At 43.8% G+C, this 19,574-nt stretch overlaps 5 protein-coding genes across 8 annotated transcripts; 2 read left to right on the top strand and 3 right to left on the bottom strand.

Annotated features, from left to right (window-relative positions):
- Positions 1-390: 390 nt before the first annotated feature.
- LOC106744583 lies at positions 391-2,623 on the bottom strand. Its single transcript, XM_014619494.1, has 3 exons — positions 1,768-2,623; positions 1,013-1,172; positions 391-916 (listed from the first exon to the last, which is right to left on the bottom strand). The coding sequence occupies exons 1-3, from the start codon at positions 1,943-1,945 to the stop codon at positions 511-513; spliced, it is 744 nt and encodes a 247-aa protein (XP_014474980.1). The 5' UTR covers positions 1,946-2,623; the 3' UTR covers positions 391-510.
- A 2,472-nt stretch (positions 2,624-5,095) lies between these two features.
- Positions 5,096-9,877, top strand: LOC106744585 (myelin P2 protein). 2 transcript variants are annotated; one of them, XM_014619497.1, is made up of 4 exons: positions 5,096-5,402; positions 7,686-7,799; positions 8,050-8,321; positions 9,291-9,877. In XM_014619497.1, the coding sequence occupies exons 1-4, from the start codon at positions 5,324-5,326 to the stop codon at positions 9,342-9,344; spliced, it is 519 nt and encodes a 172-aa protein (XP_014474983.1). In that variant the 5' UTR covers positions 5,096-5,323; the 3' UTR covers positions 9,345-9,877. The 2 variants fall into 2 exon arrangements, with proteins under 2 accessions (XP_014474983.1, XP_014474982.1); XM_014619496.1 differs by lacking the exon at positions 7,686-7,799 and having other exon boundaries at positions 5,105-5,402.
- LOC106744582 (cell cycle checkpoint protein RAD1) lies at positions 9,694-11,415 on the bottom strand. 2 transcript variants are annotated; one of them, XM_014619493.1, is made up of 5 exons: positions 11,297-11,398; positions 10,989-11,207; positions 10,719-10,913; positions 10,299-10,574; positions 9,694-10,131 (listed from the first exon to the last, which is right to left on the bottom strand). In XM_014619493.1, exons 1-5 carry the CDS (start codon positions 11,396-11,398, stop codon positions 10,102-10,104), a joined length of 822 nt encoding a protein of 273 aa, XP_014474979.1. In that variant the 3' UTR covers positions 9,694-10,101. The 2 variants fall into 2 exon arrangements, with proteins under 2 accessions (XP_014474979.1, XP_014474978.1); XM_014619492.1 differs by having other exon boundaries at positions 9,694-10,574; positions 11,297-11,415.
- On the bottom strand, positions 11,377-12,691 carry LOC106744584 (zinc finger SWIM domain-containing protein 7-like). The gene is made up of 3 exons (XM_014619495.1): positions 12,198-12,691; positions 11,704-11,935; positions 11,377-11,547 (listed from the first exon to the last, which is right to left on the bottom strand). The coding sequence occupies exons 1-3, from the start codon at positions 12,319-12,321 to the stop codon at positions 11,385-11,387; spliced, it is 519 nt and encodes a 172-aa protein (XP_014474981.1). The 5' UTR covers positions 12,322-12,691; the 3' UTR covers positions 11,377-11,384.
- Positions 12,692-12,848: 157 nt separating this feature from the next.
- Positions 12,849-19,305, top strand: LOC106744581. Of its 2 annotated transcripts, XM_014619490.1 has the most exons (9): positions 12,849-12,987; positions 13,075-13,177; positions 13,276-13,707; positions 13,889-15,741; positions 15,832-15,924; positions 15,996-16,083; positions 16,180-17,943; positions 18,287-18,346; positions 19,020-19,305. In XM_014619490.1, exons 2-7 carry the CDS (start codon positions 13,123-13,125, stop codon positions 16,308-16,310), a joined length of 2,652 nt encoding a protein of 883 aa, XP_014474976.1. In that variant the 5' UTR covers positions 12,849-12,987; positions 13,075-13,122; the 3' UTR covers positions 16,311-17,943; positions 18,287-18,346; positions 19,020-19,305. The 2 variants fall into 2 exon arrangements, with proteins under 2 accessions (XP_014474976.1, XP_014474977.1); XM_014619491.1 differs by lacking the exon at positions 12,849-12,987 and having other exon boundaries at positions 12,998-13,177; positions 13,898-15,741.
- The last annotated feature ends 269 nt before the right edge of the window (positions 19,306-19,574 follow it).

Here is a 19,574-nt window from a genome sequence, read left to right as displayed (position 1 = left end):
AGATTGCGTAATCATAACATTATGATCGCGCTATTTCTATGTTCAAGCTTATGTTGATGAACTTACGTCAAACACGTTTGTTTGATGTAATCGTCTCGCCATGACGATATTAAAATGCAACAGACAACGTGGTGTTTAAAACTTGCTCGAAGTGATCCTGAGTTAATAGTACAAAAATGTTGATCCGTTTCTCGTCGTCAAAGAAAGCAAGGGAATACATACATACATACATACATACATACATACATACATACATACATATATATATATATATATGTAGGGTGAATTGTATAAATTGTATATATATATATAGGGTGAATTGTATAAGTTGTATATATATATATATATACAACTTATACAATTCACCCTACATATATATATATATATATATATATATATATACAACTTATACAATTCACCCTACAAAGTATCAAAGCGGGACGGAGCGAAACGGTGCGCAAATGAATTACCATATGAAATCGTGTTTTTCTCCTCGACTTATTCGCTGACTTACTTATTGTCCGGCGGACGTAGGGCCATCGCCAAGACTTGTTGCATCTGTATCCTGACGTCCAGCTTCTTCTCCTCCGGCACCTGTCTGATTATCGGCAGCAACGACAGCAGGAACATCTTGTCGTAGTCGTCCTCGTCGAGGGCGACGCGCTGACTGCTGTGTGACGAGAGGATGTCGTGTATCTCGTTGTCCAAGGGCGCGAAGGACGTTTCGCAGAGTTGCTTCGGGTAACGCGGGCACATCTTGTAGGACGCGGTGCTCGGTTGGAGATACTCCCTGCTGGTTATGGAAGCGCCGCCGGCTGCGTGCGCGATCGGCATGTCGTACTCCTCGATCATGGGATTGTCGACCTCGCACTCGCTCTCTTCCGACTTACAAGGAGTGATCGTCATCACAGAACTCCTAAAAGAAGACACGATCGGGACAGGGTGACCGTTTACCGCCGGCGATCGTACCGAGAGTTTCAGCCGCGGTCGCCGTAGACAGCGATCGATGTACCTCTTGTTCTCCACCGTCGGCATGAGGAACAACAACCGGTCGAAGTACATGTACTTCTTCCGCTTTCGTCCGGCGGGCCCGGTCTTCTGCAACCTTTGAAGTTTCAGTTCCTTCATGAAATAGTCCCGTATGTTCCGCCACTTGCCGCGCAGATTCTTCTCTAAAAAGGAGATCATCGTAGTCCGATTGATCCGAATTTATCGTTTCGCGATACGCGAGATGGTACGTCGTAACGACATTTTCCGAGCGAATATCCGGAATTTTGGGCCGATATAATCAGATCTTATTACTTAAGATCGCCTCGAGTTCATCTTCATCTGCTGTATGGCATCGTTTTATCGTCTACGGGGTATCTGAAAACGAATTCGAGACGGTCTCGAATACAAAATCCGCAATTAAATTTATGAATACCCGAAAGAGAGAGCCGCGGAATGATGTCTAAACGGTCACGTGACGTTGATCAGTGCCACGAAATCGAGGAGCGTTCTTTCACGATTTTCATCCATGAGAAACAAAGTCGCGTAATAAGATTATCTCGAGATTTTCTCGGCAATTTCTTTCTATAAAGTCGCGGAAGAAGACATTCTTTTCGCGCGATGCGAGGCCGTCCGCCGTTTACCGATCCGGTCGCGTGGAAAATATCGATTCGCGGCGACCCTAAATTTCCGGACTTCCGCCGCGCTCGGCGGCGGCAACGCGGCCGGAGGAATCCGGATCGATCAATCGCGGCAGCGTCGGTGGCGTGCTGTATATACCTTCCATGTTTCTCTCCTCGTCCGTCAAACGAGCCCAATTCGGTACCATCACCTGGCAGACCTCGTCCCACGCGGTCATCTTGGCGTTACGGTCGTTGTACTCGCCGCGATTCACGTCGTAGATCGCCGGCCGCCTCTCTATCTCCTCGATGAACCTTTCCGTGTCGAACATGCTCATAAAGTCTTCCGAAGGGCCTTCCGTTTCTCTCTCGGTTTCCCTCGCTTTCACGCGTCTCGTCCTGTCGACTCGAACGACCGCCGCGGTGAAAATGAAATTGTGGGATTGTCTTTGGGATCTCTTCGTGGCCGACGAGAGTCCTCTCGGACGGATTCGAGAAAGTCTTAATGAGCCCCGAGCACTCCTCCGGTCGAGGTGCGAAGAAAAGTTGGGGCACGTGGTGGTCGATCCGCGTGGATCGTAAAATTCACGAATAAACGCTCCACCACCACCGCACCGTGGTGATCTCCGGTTATCAGTGCACGTGAAAAAGCGTTCCGGATTGGCAACGGAACGTTCGCAGGCGGCCAATAATTTGAGTCCGGACCTCCGTCACGTTGCGTCGCGTCGTCGGCAGCGGCTTGCGCGTCACTGCGGAGAAACCGTTGTACGGCCAGCACGGCTTTGGTATCATGGCGGCCCGGCAAACGTGCGGTTGCGGTTGCGGAGCGGAATCTATGCCGCCTGCGACGTTGCCAGAGCAGCGCGCGAGTTGGCGTGGCCCGCGGGTCGGCGGGCCGAAAGACGACGGCGGAATCGCGTCGCCGCGCAATGCCAGATCGGACACGTAGACACACCGCGTGGTGTTCGCGCGCAGAAATGCGCAAAAAAGGCGGCCGGTAAAAAGGACGACTTTCGTCACGAAAACCGAGCGAACTTCACGAGTGAAGTCGCGTCGTCCGCCGAGCGTTTGATTCCGACAGGTCCTGTCGAGCGACCTATGGTGGATGCGTTCTTGAAACGGTACCTGAGCTAATCTGACTTTGCGACGTGCGAACTTTCGTCCGTATGAATTTTTCGAAATTGGAAACGATTAAATCATGCTCGAATCCTGATAGTTGCTACCGGCAAACCGGTGATTGCGGGCAGAAAAATGCGTTCGCCGGAAAACGAAAACCGAAGAGTTCTGACTCCAGCTGAACGTAGTTGGAAACCGGTAATCTCGGACGTATCATTGGCTGCACATGAATTAGCAATTAGCATCGGTAATCGAGATACGCGTCTATTCGCGCGCGCGCGTTATCGAACGCGATTTTTCCGACCGGGCACAATTATTTCATTTTCCTTATCTGTTCCTTTCGGTGAATGTCGGATGAGGAGCCGAGCGGAAGTCGCTCGTCTACATCCCGCGAGATGTTATCTCGGAGATAACATCGCGTCAATATATCGGCTAACACTCCGGCCGTTTCTTCGCACAGGAGGTACACCCTCCACCGAGTGCGGAATTCGCGCCGCCGCGATGTTGCCAAGCCTTCGTCGTGGGTGTCGGAATTCACGTGTTGCTACGCGACATTATCACGTGTGCGATGGGTGTGTGCGTGAGTACGGCAACGTCGACGCGTTTCCACCGCACCGTTATCGACCGTGGCAGGCGTTGCGGATCGCAGCTACGAAATCGACGCTACCGGATCGCAGACGTGAAACTGTCGCGATACGCCATAGGCTGAATTCCTTTCCTAACGCGTACTCGGGAAACCGTGTCAGAAAGATGCCGAAAGATGAAACTTTCGAATTTATTTACCTCTTGTTGTTGTTTATAAAAAGAAAAAAAATCTGGACTCTATTCGGTTTGAATTAATACTTCAGGTGTGTTAAAGCGACAAAAACGGTTTCGACAATCACGCAAGAAGGATGCGAGAAGGACATATTTTTATTCATAGTTCAAGTTCAAATATTCCGATGTCGTAACGCACGCTGAGATACGCGTGAAAGTTTCGATCAGTTTGCTGTCGACACTCGTTAGACACGAAGGTCGCAACGAATAAGACTCGCGTAATGAATCGCAAATTTGAATGGTACGACGCGCAAACGCCTGCGTCGCGGGACTCTGAACGCAATTACAAAGGGATTTAAAAGGGTCTGGTAAGTGCCATTAACCATTTATTCGAATGTAGGAACGATTCGTCGCGGGGCCGCGCGCGCTGATCCGCCAGCCAATGAGGACTCGGCACTCGCATGGTCCGATATGCACCACGCATCACGCATGACAGGTTCGAAAGTCGACGGTCTCCGAACGCCCAGCTGTTCTTGAACTTCGAATCGGCCACGTAACAGATAGGATCGCGGATGCAAAAATCGCAAATAGTCGCGCGCTTCGTATGCAACTTTCGAAAATCTAAATTGCTATAATTATATATCCGTGATGCTCGCTGTGTGTACGCGATTCGCCCGGCGTATGCCCTCGCACACTACCACAATGCCGATAATCGTAATGACCCCGCACGTTGCGTGTGACTCATGTTTTACGCTGCCGACATTATCTCGTCGTGTAAAATAAAACAGGTTGAGCCAGAGTATTATTGCGCGCGGACGTGCATTGTCTGTTGGAAAAATTGACTGCGTACGTGGTGTTCTGCAAACGAAACGTTTGCACACTGAAACCAATATTCGGACGATCCAAATTTAATGAATAAAAATTTAACGATCGTCTTCGTTCGGACAGACGTTTCATCCGTTCGAAGCAGAAAAATTACACGTTCGTGAATTAAGAAATCCCGTTGATGCGCTTTATAGCGTTCATTTAATCATGACCAATCTGTTGCGTTAATTATGGAGCTTGTCCGATTGACTCGACGTTGACCCAAACGAGCTGCGTTCATCGAAGCGCCGATTCGCTCATCGCTTCAACCAGTTTCCTGTCCCGTTTCGTTTTTTTTCCCCCCTACGTGCAACCCGCACGAAAAAAATGAATGAGAAATTTACCGCACGAAGAAAAAGTCGCTAATTGCACGAGCAGGACGCGGCGAAGTAAGACACCGGTGGCGCGTCGCGCCTTCGCAGCTGCGAATAGACTTTGAAGTGGAGGGGAACCTCGAAGCATCCGGGTGAGTAGCATGGTAGGGAAATTTCGAAGTCTGGCGGAGAAGGGCGGAAGGGTCGAAAAGGGAGCGAGCGAGAGAGAAGGAGAACCGGCATCGGAGAATCGAGAAAGACAGAGCGAGCTGCAACGGACGGTTCGAAATAGGGTGGCTTTGAAGGGGCCGCGAGGGGGGCGAGGAGGAAACGAGAGAGAAAGAGAGAGGGAGAGAGAAGAAGAAGAAGAGAGAGAGAGAGGGAGCGCGACCCCAGCATCGAAGGCGGAACAAGCGAGCGTTGAGTATGTGGGAGGGACGAAGAGAGAAGGATAGAGAGAGAGTGCCGCGTAGTTCAGTGAGAGATAAAGTTTTCGTGCCACCGGCGTCCCTCATCCTAGCCCTGGTCCTGTTCAGTTCCGCGCCGATCGACCAGGAGTAGCTACCTAGTCCGGTCTCAGTTGTATCGACTGACCCGTCGGCTGTACTTCTCTTGTTCCGCACACGCGTGTTACCGAACAGCTCTCTCCACTTTCGGCCGATCATCATGTCCGGTGACCAGTTCCTCGGCAAACGCTACAAGCTCTTCAGCAGCGAGAACTTCGATGACTTTATGAAGGCGCTCGGTGAGTACGCATGTAATTGAACGCGCGGCCTTTGGCATCGGTTTGATCGCTCGAACGAAGTGCAGCCACGTCGACGGTCGCTCTGACGCGGAAAACGGAATGAAAAAAAAAGGCGGTAGGTGACACGTGCCCTCCGTTTCTATTTTCGTGCCGCGACAATTCGGAGAATTTTTGCGATAAAGCGATATTTCAGAAGACGACTGATCTTGATCGGTCGTGACAGACGGAAATCGAAGTACGTAAATGGTCCCGTGTGCAGCGTGTACAAATAATACACGTTTGGTATCGTGAGATAGGTAGATAGATAAAGGCGTTTTATTGCACAGGTACGCGCAGAGAAGATAACGCCGTTAAAAATCTTAGATCAACACGGTGAGTGATATATAATTTAATCCACAAAATATAAAAAAAGTAGATATCTCTTGCAGATGATTCATCACAGAAACCTTTTTCCCTGCATTTGTGGAAATAGAATATAAACGTATATATATACGCAGTCTTACGATAAGCTATACTATTAATGTAACCAGATCTTAGCGTACATTGTACGCTCTCGGAAACACAAATCACGGTTTTGCGACACACGTATCACGTGTAAGATGTTATAAGACGTGAAAGTTACGAAACAAACACCAAAGGACCTTTTGAAAGACATTCGTGAATAACACTTTGCCTATTCACAGAATTTCCGACCAGCTACGAGTAAGAATGCTAATTAAAGTTCGCTTTAGACGAACATGGTTGACGATAGGATTCTATTTGTGAAATAAAAGAACCAAAATTACACAAAAGAAATTTAAATTGAGAATTATACGGCAACTTATAAAAATATTCATCAATACGGTCGCGATCTCTCGAAAGAGAAGGCTGTAACGTATAATTTAGCGCGTAATCTTGAATGTTTCTACTTTTAGCTCTCGAACAGTTGACAGTCTTTACCGAAAGTACACGAACGTAATTGAACGCAACTTCCGCCTACAGTGGTTATCATAAGCTTAATCGCTTAATTAGCCGCTGAATTTGCTTGCATTAGCAAGATATCAATAAGGACGGGAAGGGTAATCAATTTTAATACGTTGAATTACGCCCTCATCTTCGTGCAACGACCTGACCTCGATCTTAATTCCAACCGTGTGCCGCAGACAGTCTGATTGTGGTCCAATTTAACACTTGAATTAATTCATCAACGAGATTAATAAATCGCAATTGTCAGTCGAATCACGCAAACGCACGGCCGGCTTACGCACTTCTCCTTTTTCTTCCTTCTTGTTTTCCTATTAAGCAAACACGTTCACCTCGAGGCAGGATCGCGGTAGAAGCGGTAGATTTTGTGTGTCAGCCGATTCGTACATACACGAACCGTTCTTTGTAGAACCATTGTTCAATGATTATCAACATTCCCACCCTCGGCCGACGTAGTTGCGGTAATCTTCGAGAATTATTTGCCGGAAATTAAATAAGCGAGCAAGTCTAGACGCACCGTCCGCGACATGTAGCTTCACTGTGTGCGCGATGTCGTAACATCTCGCGTAAATTGATGTACGGTATTTTCCGAGAGAGCCGATTTGATAAAAATAAAGATAAAATCGACCGTCGATGCAGTAAGACCGCAGCATTTCCTATAGCTCGAATTTTTTAATCAGCGACGAGATAAAGATTTCCTTCTCCGACTGAAGGTTACATAATAGAAACAAGCTAAGACTAACGTTACCGCAGTCACGTTTGCCACGAAGCGCACTTCGAAATTATTGTAAAATGTTTAATAGAGCGATAATTGCTTCTTTACTGCTCGTTAGGACAAAATACCATGTTAAGCTGTTCTTGTTGGCTTTATGATAAGCAATCAGTCCAAACATGTTAAAACGAAAACGTCCTAAAATAAGGGGAGATAAGAGGGACTCCAATCGTTACGTGATTTTGAGAAAATATCTGTCGCTATAAATTGCTGCACAACATTTTAATTCGGAGGTTCGTGCCAAACACGTAAGCGCGGGAAATGCGCATACGTCACGAAATCGCGATGTGTATTCGTGTGCCGAGACGGTGTCATCTTGAATGATAAGTTGAGAGTCTATTCGTATAAATAATGCATATATTCCACTCGGACTGGGGGTCAAACTTCAAAGTTTACGTTTCGCTTCGGATTTTAATCAATACCCGTTTTCTGCTTGTGCGATAACCGCCGATACACTGAACTACCTTGCATGCGGAGCCTAATCAATTATGGAAGCGCGCATAAAGCACGCTAGCCGGCTGCGCTGTTAGCCAGTCTCGTTCTCGCAGGCGCCAGCGATACATCGAACGTTAGAATGTCGTCGGAAATACTGACCGGTATCTTGGGCAAGCGTTACAAGCTTCAATCGAGCGACAAGTTCGACGAATATATGAAAACCTTAGGTGAGACTAGCGCGTTTTGACGGGCATGTGTACAGTGTTTCTATTTTATTTATCTAACGATAGGGCGAACCTTTCCAAGGTGCTCAATCTTAGAGCAGTTTCTAAATTTGAGAATTCTATAGCTGAAATCTTGAAGATGAGATCTTTTAATTTCATGGTTAGAGAGAGAGAGAGAGAGAGAGAGAGAGATTGGAGAAAGCCGTCCGAATTGTACACGATTTTACAGCGATTTTTATCAATTTTTTTTCAGGGGTGGGTCTGATGACACGTAAAATGGGCAGCAGCGTCAGTCCCGTGGTCGAACTGACAGAAAATAACGGGACGTACACGTTGAAGACGACCAGTCCCTTCAAAAACACCGAAATCAAGTTCAAGCTCGGCGAGGAGTTCGACGAGGAGACGGCGGACGGCAGGAAAGTGAAGAGCGTCTGCACTCTGGAGGGTAACAAACTCGTGCAAGTGCAGAAGGGCGACAAAGATACTACGATCGAGAGGGAATTCTCGCCCACGGAGATGAAAGCGGTAGGAAATATTTCGGGAAATATATACGATTGAATGTTCAAACACGCAACACAGCAAAGATGGCATTGATGTTTCGTTAAACCCGTTAAAAATATAAAGATATGATGCAAATCCACGCGGCGATATATTTAGAATCATCTTGTGCCAGTGATATCGTCAGTATTTTCTTCACGAATTGCGCGCGAGAGCTTATCGATCAAACTGCACAGCTGCGACAATATTTATTAGTTACACTCGGTGTTATACCATTTATAGATCGCAGATATTTTACTTTCTGCTCGTTGCGCTATTAAGACTGCAAGTCAATTTGCAACGTTGAACTTTGACCGGCGAGTAATATACTAAGTGTGAAATATCCGTTTCTTACGTTACCACTCCTTATACTAAGTTCTAAAGTCCGTATAACTTCGATCGGAAGCTGAAAACGTTTTTATTACCTCTGAGTTTTGGTTGCTTCTGAGAAATAAAAAGTAAACAGTTTATATGTAATCTGCACGAGTATTTCGATAACGGTGACGATGACGTGAATCGGTCGGGCGGGAAGATACATTTATCGTTCGTGCCCTCTTCTCTTTTTTCCCCTTCGAGCACTGAGAGCGTCGTCGAATCGTATCGCTCGTGCGAGCGCGGGAATTAGCGATTAAAGCACAAAAGCTACGTGCAGGAACGCCGAGGGATCGTTGCACGAGTACGGCTAATGTCATAATGATTCGTCAGATGTCCGGCCAATTATCGCGTGCGTACCTCCTGTTCGTGACACTTACAATTCCACGGGCTCCAAAACGATGCCAATGAGGATCTATTGATCCGTCTGGCGGCGTGCACGGTGTTAACACGGCGGCCGTGTTAATGCCGTGAGACACCGGCGCACGAATAATTCCCGCACTTGTCCAGAAATTGCCGTCAATGCGCGAAATTGCGATCGCACCGCGACGTGTGTACTGACCGTCACGTATATTTGTGTTACAGATTATGAAGGCTGACGACATAGTTTGCACGAGGGTATACAAGGTCCAGGAATAGGAGTTTCTCGGCTGAGAGGGCGTGCACAACTCCATACGTGCTTTTAAGAGCGCTCTATGAAAGAACATGTCAATTGTTGTTCAAGATCTTGTCTCTCTTCGAGCGTGCGGCAACGTTGAATGTCAACGACGTCAGCGCTGGATCGTCTGTGTGTTAGCTTAATAAATTTTTACAGCGTTGTCGTGAGGATATAATTTCGCAAATAACACGATACAAATTGCAAAGACATGTTACGCGTCTTTTACACGAAGTTGAATTCTTTACGTTTTTCGATACACGTACGCTTTTGTAAAGGGAAGATCGATAACCGAAGCACAAATTAGCCGCTCGAGAGTCGTGCACATTTTTCTTTTTTTGGACGAGTTTTTCGTATTGCGCGTTACATAATGAAATATGTAATATCGTCGTTGGTGAGTTGTTTCATTCACAACGGTAGCTACGCTATCCATTACTTGTACGAATAATATTTGCCATATGAACTTTTTTTTTTACGAATAAAGATTGCAGAAATACATACAATATTTTCATCACAACTTTCGATTCTTCTTTCATCTCCCGAGTCTTACAAAAAATAAACCGAGGTACCTATAAGAATTATTATAAAAAAAGGAAAGAAAGCATTCGTGAAAATCGTATAAAATATATTTACTCATTCTTGATACAATTTTGTTTTACGAGTAGGCCTCTAAAATTGTTTATCGATTCGACGAGATACGACTTTATCGCTTACGCTATCACTGCTTGGCCATTTACCGCCTTAGTCGTCTATATTTATCAACGAAGATATCTGTAAGTGAAGTACGAAATTTTTATACCAACCGCGATGCCGGGACACACCACGCTCAATGATATGACGATTAAAAATCCCTCCGCATCTGGATGTCAATGTTACGTCATTGATGCGACGGAATTCGTTATCGGACCACTCGTGTATTTTGTTATGCAAAGCCTTACGTAATACTCGATGTAACAGGTGTGTCCGTCTTCGGTTTTGACCATGTATTGGAAACACAATATCCCGACAGTGTCGATTCTCAAGGAAACCTTGTTGGCGCATGACAACGCACGCATCGCTGGCTTAATGTGCGCCAATTTGAAATTGGACGTCGCCGTCAACGTGCATTGGAAAGTATCCACTAAATCGCTATCGTGCGGCAAGTCGATATGGCAAACGCCGCCCAGACCTTCCGTGCTGATTCGGAAGTACGGTTTCTCCGGCGATAAACGCAACTAAAACGTAAACGATGTATCTTTCAAGGGAACATTCTCGACCCTCGCCGGTGAATGATCATTAGACGAATTATTCCGGCACAAACTGCATGTTTTTCTCAAAATATTGCTAACGAAATAATTGTTTGTAAATCACATATATACTTCGACTAGATCACTAGTTGGATCTAACTCGGCAATGATGTCCTTCAGCAATTCCGTTTGCAACACTACTTTGTTCAAAACGTTCTTTGCCTCGAAATGGAAGTCCAACAATGTATCTATTTCTAGAGTTTTTAAAGAGCAGTCTGTTATGACACCGTCTTCTTCAATGATAACGCTTAAAGGATGGCCTGTGCCCTACAATGGATTGCAATGGTATTTGTTGCATTTCGTACAGACTATTGGGTTTTAACATTTAGTTGTACGATTTACTTTGTAAAATATCTGCACTGTGACTGAATCTTCTTGCGAACTGGGCCAGAACATACAAAGGCATTCTACCAATATGCTTAAACTTATCGAAAATATAACATCCTCCTTCAATTCAAATTCGTGAAAAATCGTGGACGGGATATATGCACTAGCCTGCATACATTTCGCGTCTTCGACTGTAATCTTTAATCCATTTTCACTGCCCAGGCAAGTGGCTGTCTGTATAATATGTAAATGTTTCCTTTGTCTTAATAAAAAATAAAAATATCACAATTGTGTAGAAGTGTATTTTTATATATTTCAGATACCTCCTTAAAATTGATAGCTTTTAGTAACTGTATTACGGTCTTCAAATTTGTCAGTCCCATTTTTGCTACTAGCATGTATTCTTCGACATTAGAACGCATCATGTTTGTATGAGACTTGATATAACAATAAACTGTCGAACTGTTTTTGCATCAGTTGCTGATGCAACAATTTTTCATTGTCAATGCTGGCTAGCCAAGCTGCCAATACATGTTTGCATGTAAAAGCAGACCGATCCTTCAGTACCTGATATCTATGATATTACAAGAGCTATGCAAGAATGTTCTACCAAGAACATATGAGCTATTTACTTTGATGCGCGAAACTTTGTAGACATTACTTTCAAGGTAAAACATTGCTTTAAACATGATACTTTGAATATTACTTTGAACACTGAAGTCGTATATACCTGAAGGCATCACAAGTACAATAATTTGTTTCGGGAAAAAGAGTATACAATGCTCCTGAGTGTCCTTTAACTTGTATCAACCAATTAGCCTCATTTGCACTCTTGCATGGTTCTTTTATAATTATCTTGGATGTGGAGATTTGTGTGACTCGTCGCCTTTCATATAGATCTAAGCCTCTCTCAAACGTTACACCGAATAGCTTGTATAGTTTCAGTAAACTCGACTCTGAAACTAAAAGTATCAAGTCATCTCATAAATAATAAGATATAATAAATAATAGTAGGATATAGAAAGGAAAAATAAATGATTAATCTTTGCAAAAATAATTTTTCTTTACTTAAATATGCACAAATAATTTCTTCAAAATTTATATTATTTATGGGATGACTTAAAATAAATATTTTCTTTCTATGATATAAAATCGTACCAAAAGGATTTAAAACCTGTAAGAAACTAATGTTGAGTGGCAAGTGGTAAATCACATAATACATACATTTCCTTTCTTTCTCAAACTCGTCGGCCGATTCCTTCAATAAGGTATCTACGAAATTCATGTATTTCTGATCATACACAATGGGTGGTGAAGTAGCGTTTGCTACTTGTTGATCTAAATTCATCGAACGGCAGGCAATAGTTGAATTTATATCTGGATCCTGAATCTTCTTTGAATTCGAAAATATCCTTTTATTTCATAATATTTCATTCATCGGACAAGTAGAATGAATTTTAACAGACTTGAAGATAAGTCAAATTTTTAAACGCGACAGATGTGGATATTTTTCCAGGAACTTCTCTCTCGCTTTCGTTATACACGCTGGAAACACCGAGGTTTTATCTATGTGCCATTGGCCGAGTTCGGCAACGTTTAGTTTGCAACTTGGAAGTTTCTTGTGCTGACATTGGATTATTACCGTAGATCTAAAAGAATAATCCAATCTCAGCTCAGAAAGACAGTTGCAAATTAAACATTCCGCTGAACATGGCTATTCTTCGTTCCCACGAACTTGTAACAGAACAGTACTATGCAGTGGTGTCAATCTTACGGAGAATTCACACCGAATCAAAAGAATATTTGTTTCCCAGAGACAAAAATGTCGCTAGTCAATGTCCCTAGAATATAACCTCATCTATTGCCTAACGGATATCGTGTGTGTCACAGACGCGTTATGAATCTCTCATAATTATCTCCCCTCTTCACATGTTTCCTTTTCAAATACCTGAAGAGCTTTGTTTTGGAATGTAGCTATTCCGGTCAGGTTGGTGCACCTGATAGTTCAAAATAGGTATGGTATAACTCCGCTCAATCCGTTACGAGTTTCGTGTTTTTGTGGCTCGCTGAGAGCTCTGGTGCAAATTGATATCTTTTACAGTTAAAATTGTAACGCACGACCAAATCCTTCTGTGAAAAATATCGTAGTATGAATAGTCGACGAAGACGTGCCGACAATTTCACGGATTCTCTTTTCAGTTTCCGTAAGTACGACAATTTCTCGCATCGTTCGTGTTTAACGACGTTGATTTTGCAGGAACTTAAATGAGGTCTATTGTTGAACAAATATATTTAATTGCAGGTCAAACATCTGACACAGAATACAGCCAGGCATCTCAAATGTATTCAGAGGACAGTTTAGATACTGATTCTGTAATAAATAGGCAATGTGGAAGTGATAAACATAATTGTCCAAACAATATTAAGTGTCACCGTGATTCAATTATTCTAGCAAGTAATTCAACAAAAGAGCAATATGTATCGTCCTCTGATGCGTATCACACTGCTGAGGAAAGTTCTGACACTCAATATAGCGATATACAGCACGAACCAAACCATATATTGAATGAAACATCTTACATCCCAATTAAATTTGACCTGAATAAATGTATAAATCTGTTTCATAACGAATATCTGGAAAAGGAAAGTGGAACTTGCGAGGAATACTCCAGTATTTCTACTACTTCATCCAAGACAAATGTTAAAGAAGTTGATCCTTGTTATTTAAATACAGGTAAGATTTAGAAGATGCAATATGATTCAATTGGTGTGTAGTCACATGCTGCATTGTTAAATTCATTGAAATACATGTCTGTGTCAAAAGGAAGAAATTAAAAGAGATAACAGCGTTATACTTAATAGTAACTTAAAGAGAGATACAAATCACAATATTAAAGCTAACCAGTTTTGTTTAGCATTTGCAGGGACTACAGTTGAAGCTAGTAACCACGAGAAGGTTGAAACAATCGTCCCATCAGTCGATGCAATATCCTTGTCAGAATCTCCTGTCTCATCGAACAAAAAGGATGACTTGCAATCTATGGAGGAAGATCAGAAATACGACTTGACAAGCGGCGGGAGTACAGTAGAGGACATCGATCCTTGCGAATTGAAGACTCTTTTGCATTCGTTGGAAAATCAGCAGAAGCCGCCGAGAGAGATGCTTAATCAAGAACAAATGCTGAGACGTCTGTCCACGATATTTTACATTTCGCCGAGTGACTTCACAGAGAGATTACTGACGATAATCGAGGAATCGGTCATAATCAACGATTCCGACACGCGAGAATTCCCGGATGTCAGTTTGCGTCGATTAACCGCGGAACTTCGACAAATGTGCAAATTCATAGATAACGAGACCGTGCCTGAATGGCCTGCGTCCCCAGGCACGTCGATTTGCGAGGAAGGAGACGGACAACCTAAACCCGATTCCTCGCGGAGATCGCTCGGTATCCTTTTGAGTCCGCGGAAAAGTCTGTGCATAGTCACACCCATCTCTTCCACTGTCAGCCGAAGTAGTAAAAGTCCCAGGAAGATTTTCCGGCGTACTCCAAAGACGATCTCTGCCGCGCTCGATAAGACACAGAGTCCGTCGTATGAGAGTACAAACGTGCACGACAGCACGAGCACCTTCGAATGTTTGGAGGCCTACTGCAAGAGGTTGTTCCCGGACGAGTACAGACCGTCGCCGCAACAGAAGAATCATTTGCAGTCGCCCCTGCGAAACATGAATAATATTTTGCACAAGTGCAGCACTCAAATGGCATCTCTGGAGGATTCGTTCGGCGTTCGCGAGCCAGTTCGGAACGTTGCGACGTCCACTTCCGACCCGGCGAGCCAACACAACACGACGCCTGAGACATCGAGCTTCCAATACGACCTCATAGTTTTCACGCCGGATAAACCTAAGAAAATCTTGTCGAAGAGCGTGTCGCCCATGCAACGTGCGGAATGTCAAACACGTTGCGAGATAATCGAGCCGGACGATCTGCAGAAGACGCTTATATATGAAATCGCGAAGAAGAGGCAGAGGTGCCTCAACACGGCAAAAGTAATAATGGAGATCAACGGGAGCTCGGAGCCGTTGGAAGCACAGGGAACGTGTCCGATTAGCAGCGTCAACGAGGCGAGGTTGTCGACGGAGAAGGACGTCAAGTTGATGGAAACACTGATGTCTTGTAAGAAATACCAGGAGTATTTGGAGGAGTACAGACCCTTGCTCAATTTACTACAACGATCAGAATCGTACAAGTCTCGTCCTACGCAAAGTAAAAAGGACGCTCGCGCGAAGGAGGCTAATAAAGTTAACGTTGCGACATTGACAGCACCGAAGTCCTCGATAACGAGAGGAACGAGAGGAGGAACTAGCAGGAGTCCTTCGCCTAAAATATTCGCCGTTCCGAAACCGAAGCTGTTCATAACTCCCGGGAAGACTCCTGCCAAGAGGACTGTGTGTAGGGAGAAACGCACGTATTTTCGCAACGCGGGAGTCAGTCCGATTAAGCAAGAGAACTTGAAGAAGAGCTCGAACAAGGAACCTGACATCAGTCCGTGTGCGCAGAGTATTTGTCGTAAAATGGGACTAAATTACGACAGCGTGATATCGCCGGTTGGCATGTACATCAAAGGCACGAACCCTCACCTGATCAAAAATTTACGGCCTAAAACGGATGAGATGTTGTTGACGCCAAGGAGAAAGCAACATGTGCCATCGGTTAATACAAAGCCGGAAATGAAGTTTCGATTATCACCGAAACAGCCCAAAAAGGTGAGTCATTAGATTGTAATATGTACGGTGTTAGTAAATGTACAGATGTAATTTCCAAGATTCCTTACGATACATTTGCGATTATTTCAGACACTCGCCGGTACAGCAGCGAGAGATGAAAATGTTCCCGATAACTTTCTACATCCGAAAGTGCATTACAAGCTGCCGTCTCATGTACGCACGGTATGTACGGCTGGGAATTTTAATTTGTAACGATGCGTAACAAGTTATTAACAAGAGGTAATTTTCTGCAGATCAAAGAAACGGAAAATCGAAAAGTGGGCAATCGCATAAACGAATTATTGCGCGCCACGCAAGACAAGGTTGTGATTCGACACGAAGGTAACGAACTTAGCCACGAATTGGTCAATTTACTCCTAAAAATATGTAGTTGTTATAAGTACATATGAAATTAATCTTTACGTCGCGCTGTTTCAGGTCGAACGAAGACGGTTCAAACGGATTGCTCGGAGCAACCTGAGATTCACTACGATTCCGCAGAAGAATCCGTACATATCGAGCAGACAGCCCGTAAAACGCACTTCTCTCGTGTACAAAAGGGCTATTAGCCCATACCGAAATATTTGTTGAAAATCACTCATGTATTATAAAGATTATCGATATCTCTAATGCACGTTAATTTTTTTTTTTATCAGAGCTGAATCAAACTTTTTATATGTAAGATGTTGTTCCATTAAATGTGCAATTTTATTCACTTTTCTTAAGTCACCGATCATTCCGCGTTTTTCGTGTCGTAAAGTCGCGCACCGTGTTTTATCGCGTGCTATTTTGTTCCGTTAAGTTGAACAGCCTCTTTCCATAGAATTTAATCATAACTGTAACTGCGATGATGCGATTTCCTTCTTCCGCGATTCACCGGGAAGAAGTGATCTGTTTCTGCGAATAAAATTGGTTTGTCAATAAATAACGTAAAACGGGTATTGGAGATATTTCTCGTGTACATTATTAGACTGCGGAGTAATTAGAGAAACAACTCGGAATATATACGAAATAAGAACGAAGAGAAAAGGTAGGGCGCTTTTCAGTATTCTCAGAATCCTGAGAAGAGAGCGGTTTAACGAGGGACGATCGTAAAATCCACCGTGGAAAAAAGGCGTAAAATAATGTAAGGCAAAAAGCGAGACGAAGGTGTCCCAGAAAGTGAGTCAATACGTGGCGATTTCAGTGCGCAACGTAATTTTCCGAATATCGCATGTTACAAGACTCTTATCGATACAGCGCATAACGAGTCGCGAAATGCGTCGTTACCGCTATTGGTCTCGTGTCGTTTATGTACACGGGCAGGGCCGTCGATCGCGGATCAATGATACCCTTGTGATCTGCGCCAATAACGCGAGCGGATTTTTAAATTGAAATTTTTTAACCGCACGATCAGGAAGGAGAGAACCGCTCTCTCGGTGGACGTGTGTGTTATTTCACGGATTTATGTCCCTGACACGCCGGACTTGATCAAGATCACTTTTTTCGTCTTACGTAATGTTCCACGCTTCTTTATACAATAGACACGCTTCGAGTACCACGTGTAAATGTGCACAAATATATTCGTGGAGCTGACCTTTTAAATTATTAAAATGTCACTAATAACACGGAAATTATCTTTCGCACGCGAGTATAGAATTTTTACGATCACTCCCATAAGATATTTTATATAACTTGTAGAAGTTGAACAACTTGAGCTTACATATCTCGTTCGCGTTAATGAAAAATAACGTTCCACTTATATCGTACGTTGCATCTTTTAGCATCTTTAGACACAATGTAAAAAACATAATGAAGCGTCGTTGTCGAAATCGATACATTCTTAACTTTGCTGTTTTGCTCGAATCTACTTAATTTGTCCTTATCTTTGAAACGCAATAACTCTATAGACTGATATTCCGACATCTCTTTTTTTCTCTCTCTAATTCGACCCTGTTTCCAGGGTTTCCGACAACCTGTTGGAAAAGGTCGTGCCGGCAGAGTTGACACGGCCCTGAACGGTTGCGCATGGCACGCATTTGCCGGTTGCACACGCTCGTCAAGCCGCTCGGAACCAAAGTCTGGTCGCAGTGGGGCGCGATCGATAAATTCGAAGCCGCGGCGTGGTACCGGCAAGTAAGCGTTCCGTCGTAGTATCTGACAGTCGAAGCCAGCCCAAGCAACCAGCCAAGATGCCGGGACCAGGATGCGAGAAGTGCAAAGGTGAGTGCACTCACGAGTATAATCAACCGGTTCGGTAGAATTCTGATAAATCATTCGTACGACATGGCAATGGTAGCGCAATGTTCCTTCGATTTTCACTGATGATTTAGAGAGCTGCTGTTAATGTGCACGTAGCGAAATTAGAGGATAGCGTTACACGAAACCGGCTTATCGCAGCCGGTTGAACGCTTTTTTTGTACATTTGTACGCGGATCGATATTCCAAAGTAATTCGCGAATGCGACTTCTCTCAAACGACTTCTATCTAATTATGTGTTTGTAGTGTTTGTACCTGTAATATGTACTTCAATATGTGTAATATGTACTTTTCGTATTGCTTACAGACAAGTGCAAGGACTGCAAGTGCGGCGATAGCTGCTCGTGCTGCGATTCCGGATGCAAAGGTAATTAAGTTTACATTTACGTTTGGAAATTAATAGTGCCTGTCGCTCGCAAATTCCGTTGATTTATGCTCCATTTTATCATAACGATCCGATTATTTTTAATCGTGAACCAGTTNCCCCCCCCCCCCCCATCACTCTCTCTCTCTCTCATTCTCTGTCCCTGTGTCTCTCCTTCTTGCAAAGTTAAACGTATCGACTATGAAGAACGTGTTCTGGGAGCGACCGTACAGAACATTTTGTTTTATACCGTACAATGACCGACTAATGACGGCCGCAGCCGACGCCTATTCGTCGTGCCGTTTAGCACCGTTTGCGTCGCAATTCCGCGGCGCGTTCCGCTGTGGTGGTGCAATTGTACGTAACGCTTTTCTCGGAGCTTCGATGATTGTTTCGATTATTGCTCATGATAGAATGAACGACGATTTCCCGGAACGCATTCCTCTTTCATTTACGCTACTTTCATCCTCCCATTCTCTCCGTTCTTTCTTCCACATCGGAGGTATTTTAGAAATTGTTGGAATTTGCGCACTAATTAAATTCCGCTATTTGCATGATTACATCATCCCACGCGCACAATTCAATTACGCGCCCCGCGTCTTCTCCTCACACGATAAGCGCGGGTAGGAATTTTTAATTTGAATTTTATGCCAACAAATTGTCTTTCTTTTTACAGATAATTGCGGTTGCAAGACGGGCGGACAGTGCTCGTGCAAGCCTTGCAGCTGTTAATTAGTAACCATGACGAAGGCACTCTATAATCTACATTGACGATGATAATAGACCCGCAATGCGATGGAGCTATATCCAACATATAGGCAACATTCGGAGTACCTTATTATCATTCAAGTGAAATTCCATGCTTAACGAAACTTAGAAAGAATAACTATGTAATTACGATGTTTTACATTCCTGCCAGAAATAGGCAACTAAGTTAATAAAATTCGTAGAATTTATTTAAATCCGTTGTATTTTATTGCCGCCAATATATATTATCCTGCCCTTATATGCTGCGATAATTCGAAAACAAGCTTATATTATATTTTCTCGATTATATTATCTCGGAATGATATAAAAATTGATAGTTTGGTTAATCGAGAATATTACCTATACTCTTTTAATTTATGAGCAAAATAATTAACAAGAATATTAGTCAGTGGAGGAAAAATAAACACGACCGTCATTATTATTTAGTCGTTTTATCATCAAGATATCAACCCAAAGTGCTACA

Source organism: Dinoponera quadriceps, unplaced genomic scaffold (genome assembly GCF_001313825.1).
Source record: "Dinoponera quadriceps isolate SergipeBrazil2010 unplaced genomic scaffold, ASM131382v1 scaffold1169, whole genome shotgun sequence".
NCBI lineage: Eukaryota > Metazoa > Arthropoda > Insecta > Hymenoptera > Formicidae > Dinoponera > Dinoponera quadriceps.
The sequence above is the reverse complement of the archived record's forward strand: the minus strand, read 5'-3'. Positions and strand labels throughout refer to the sequence as shown.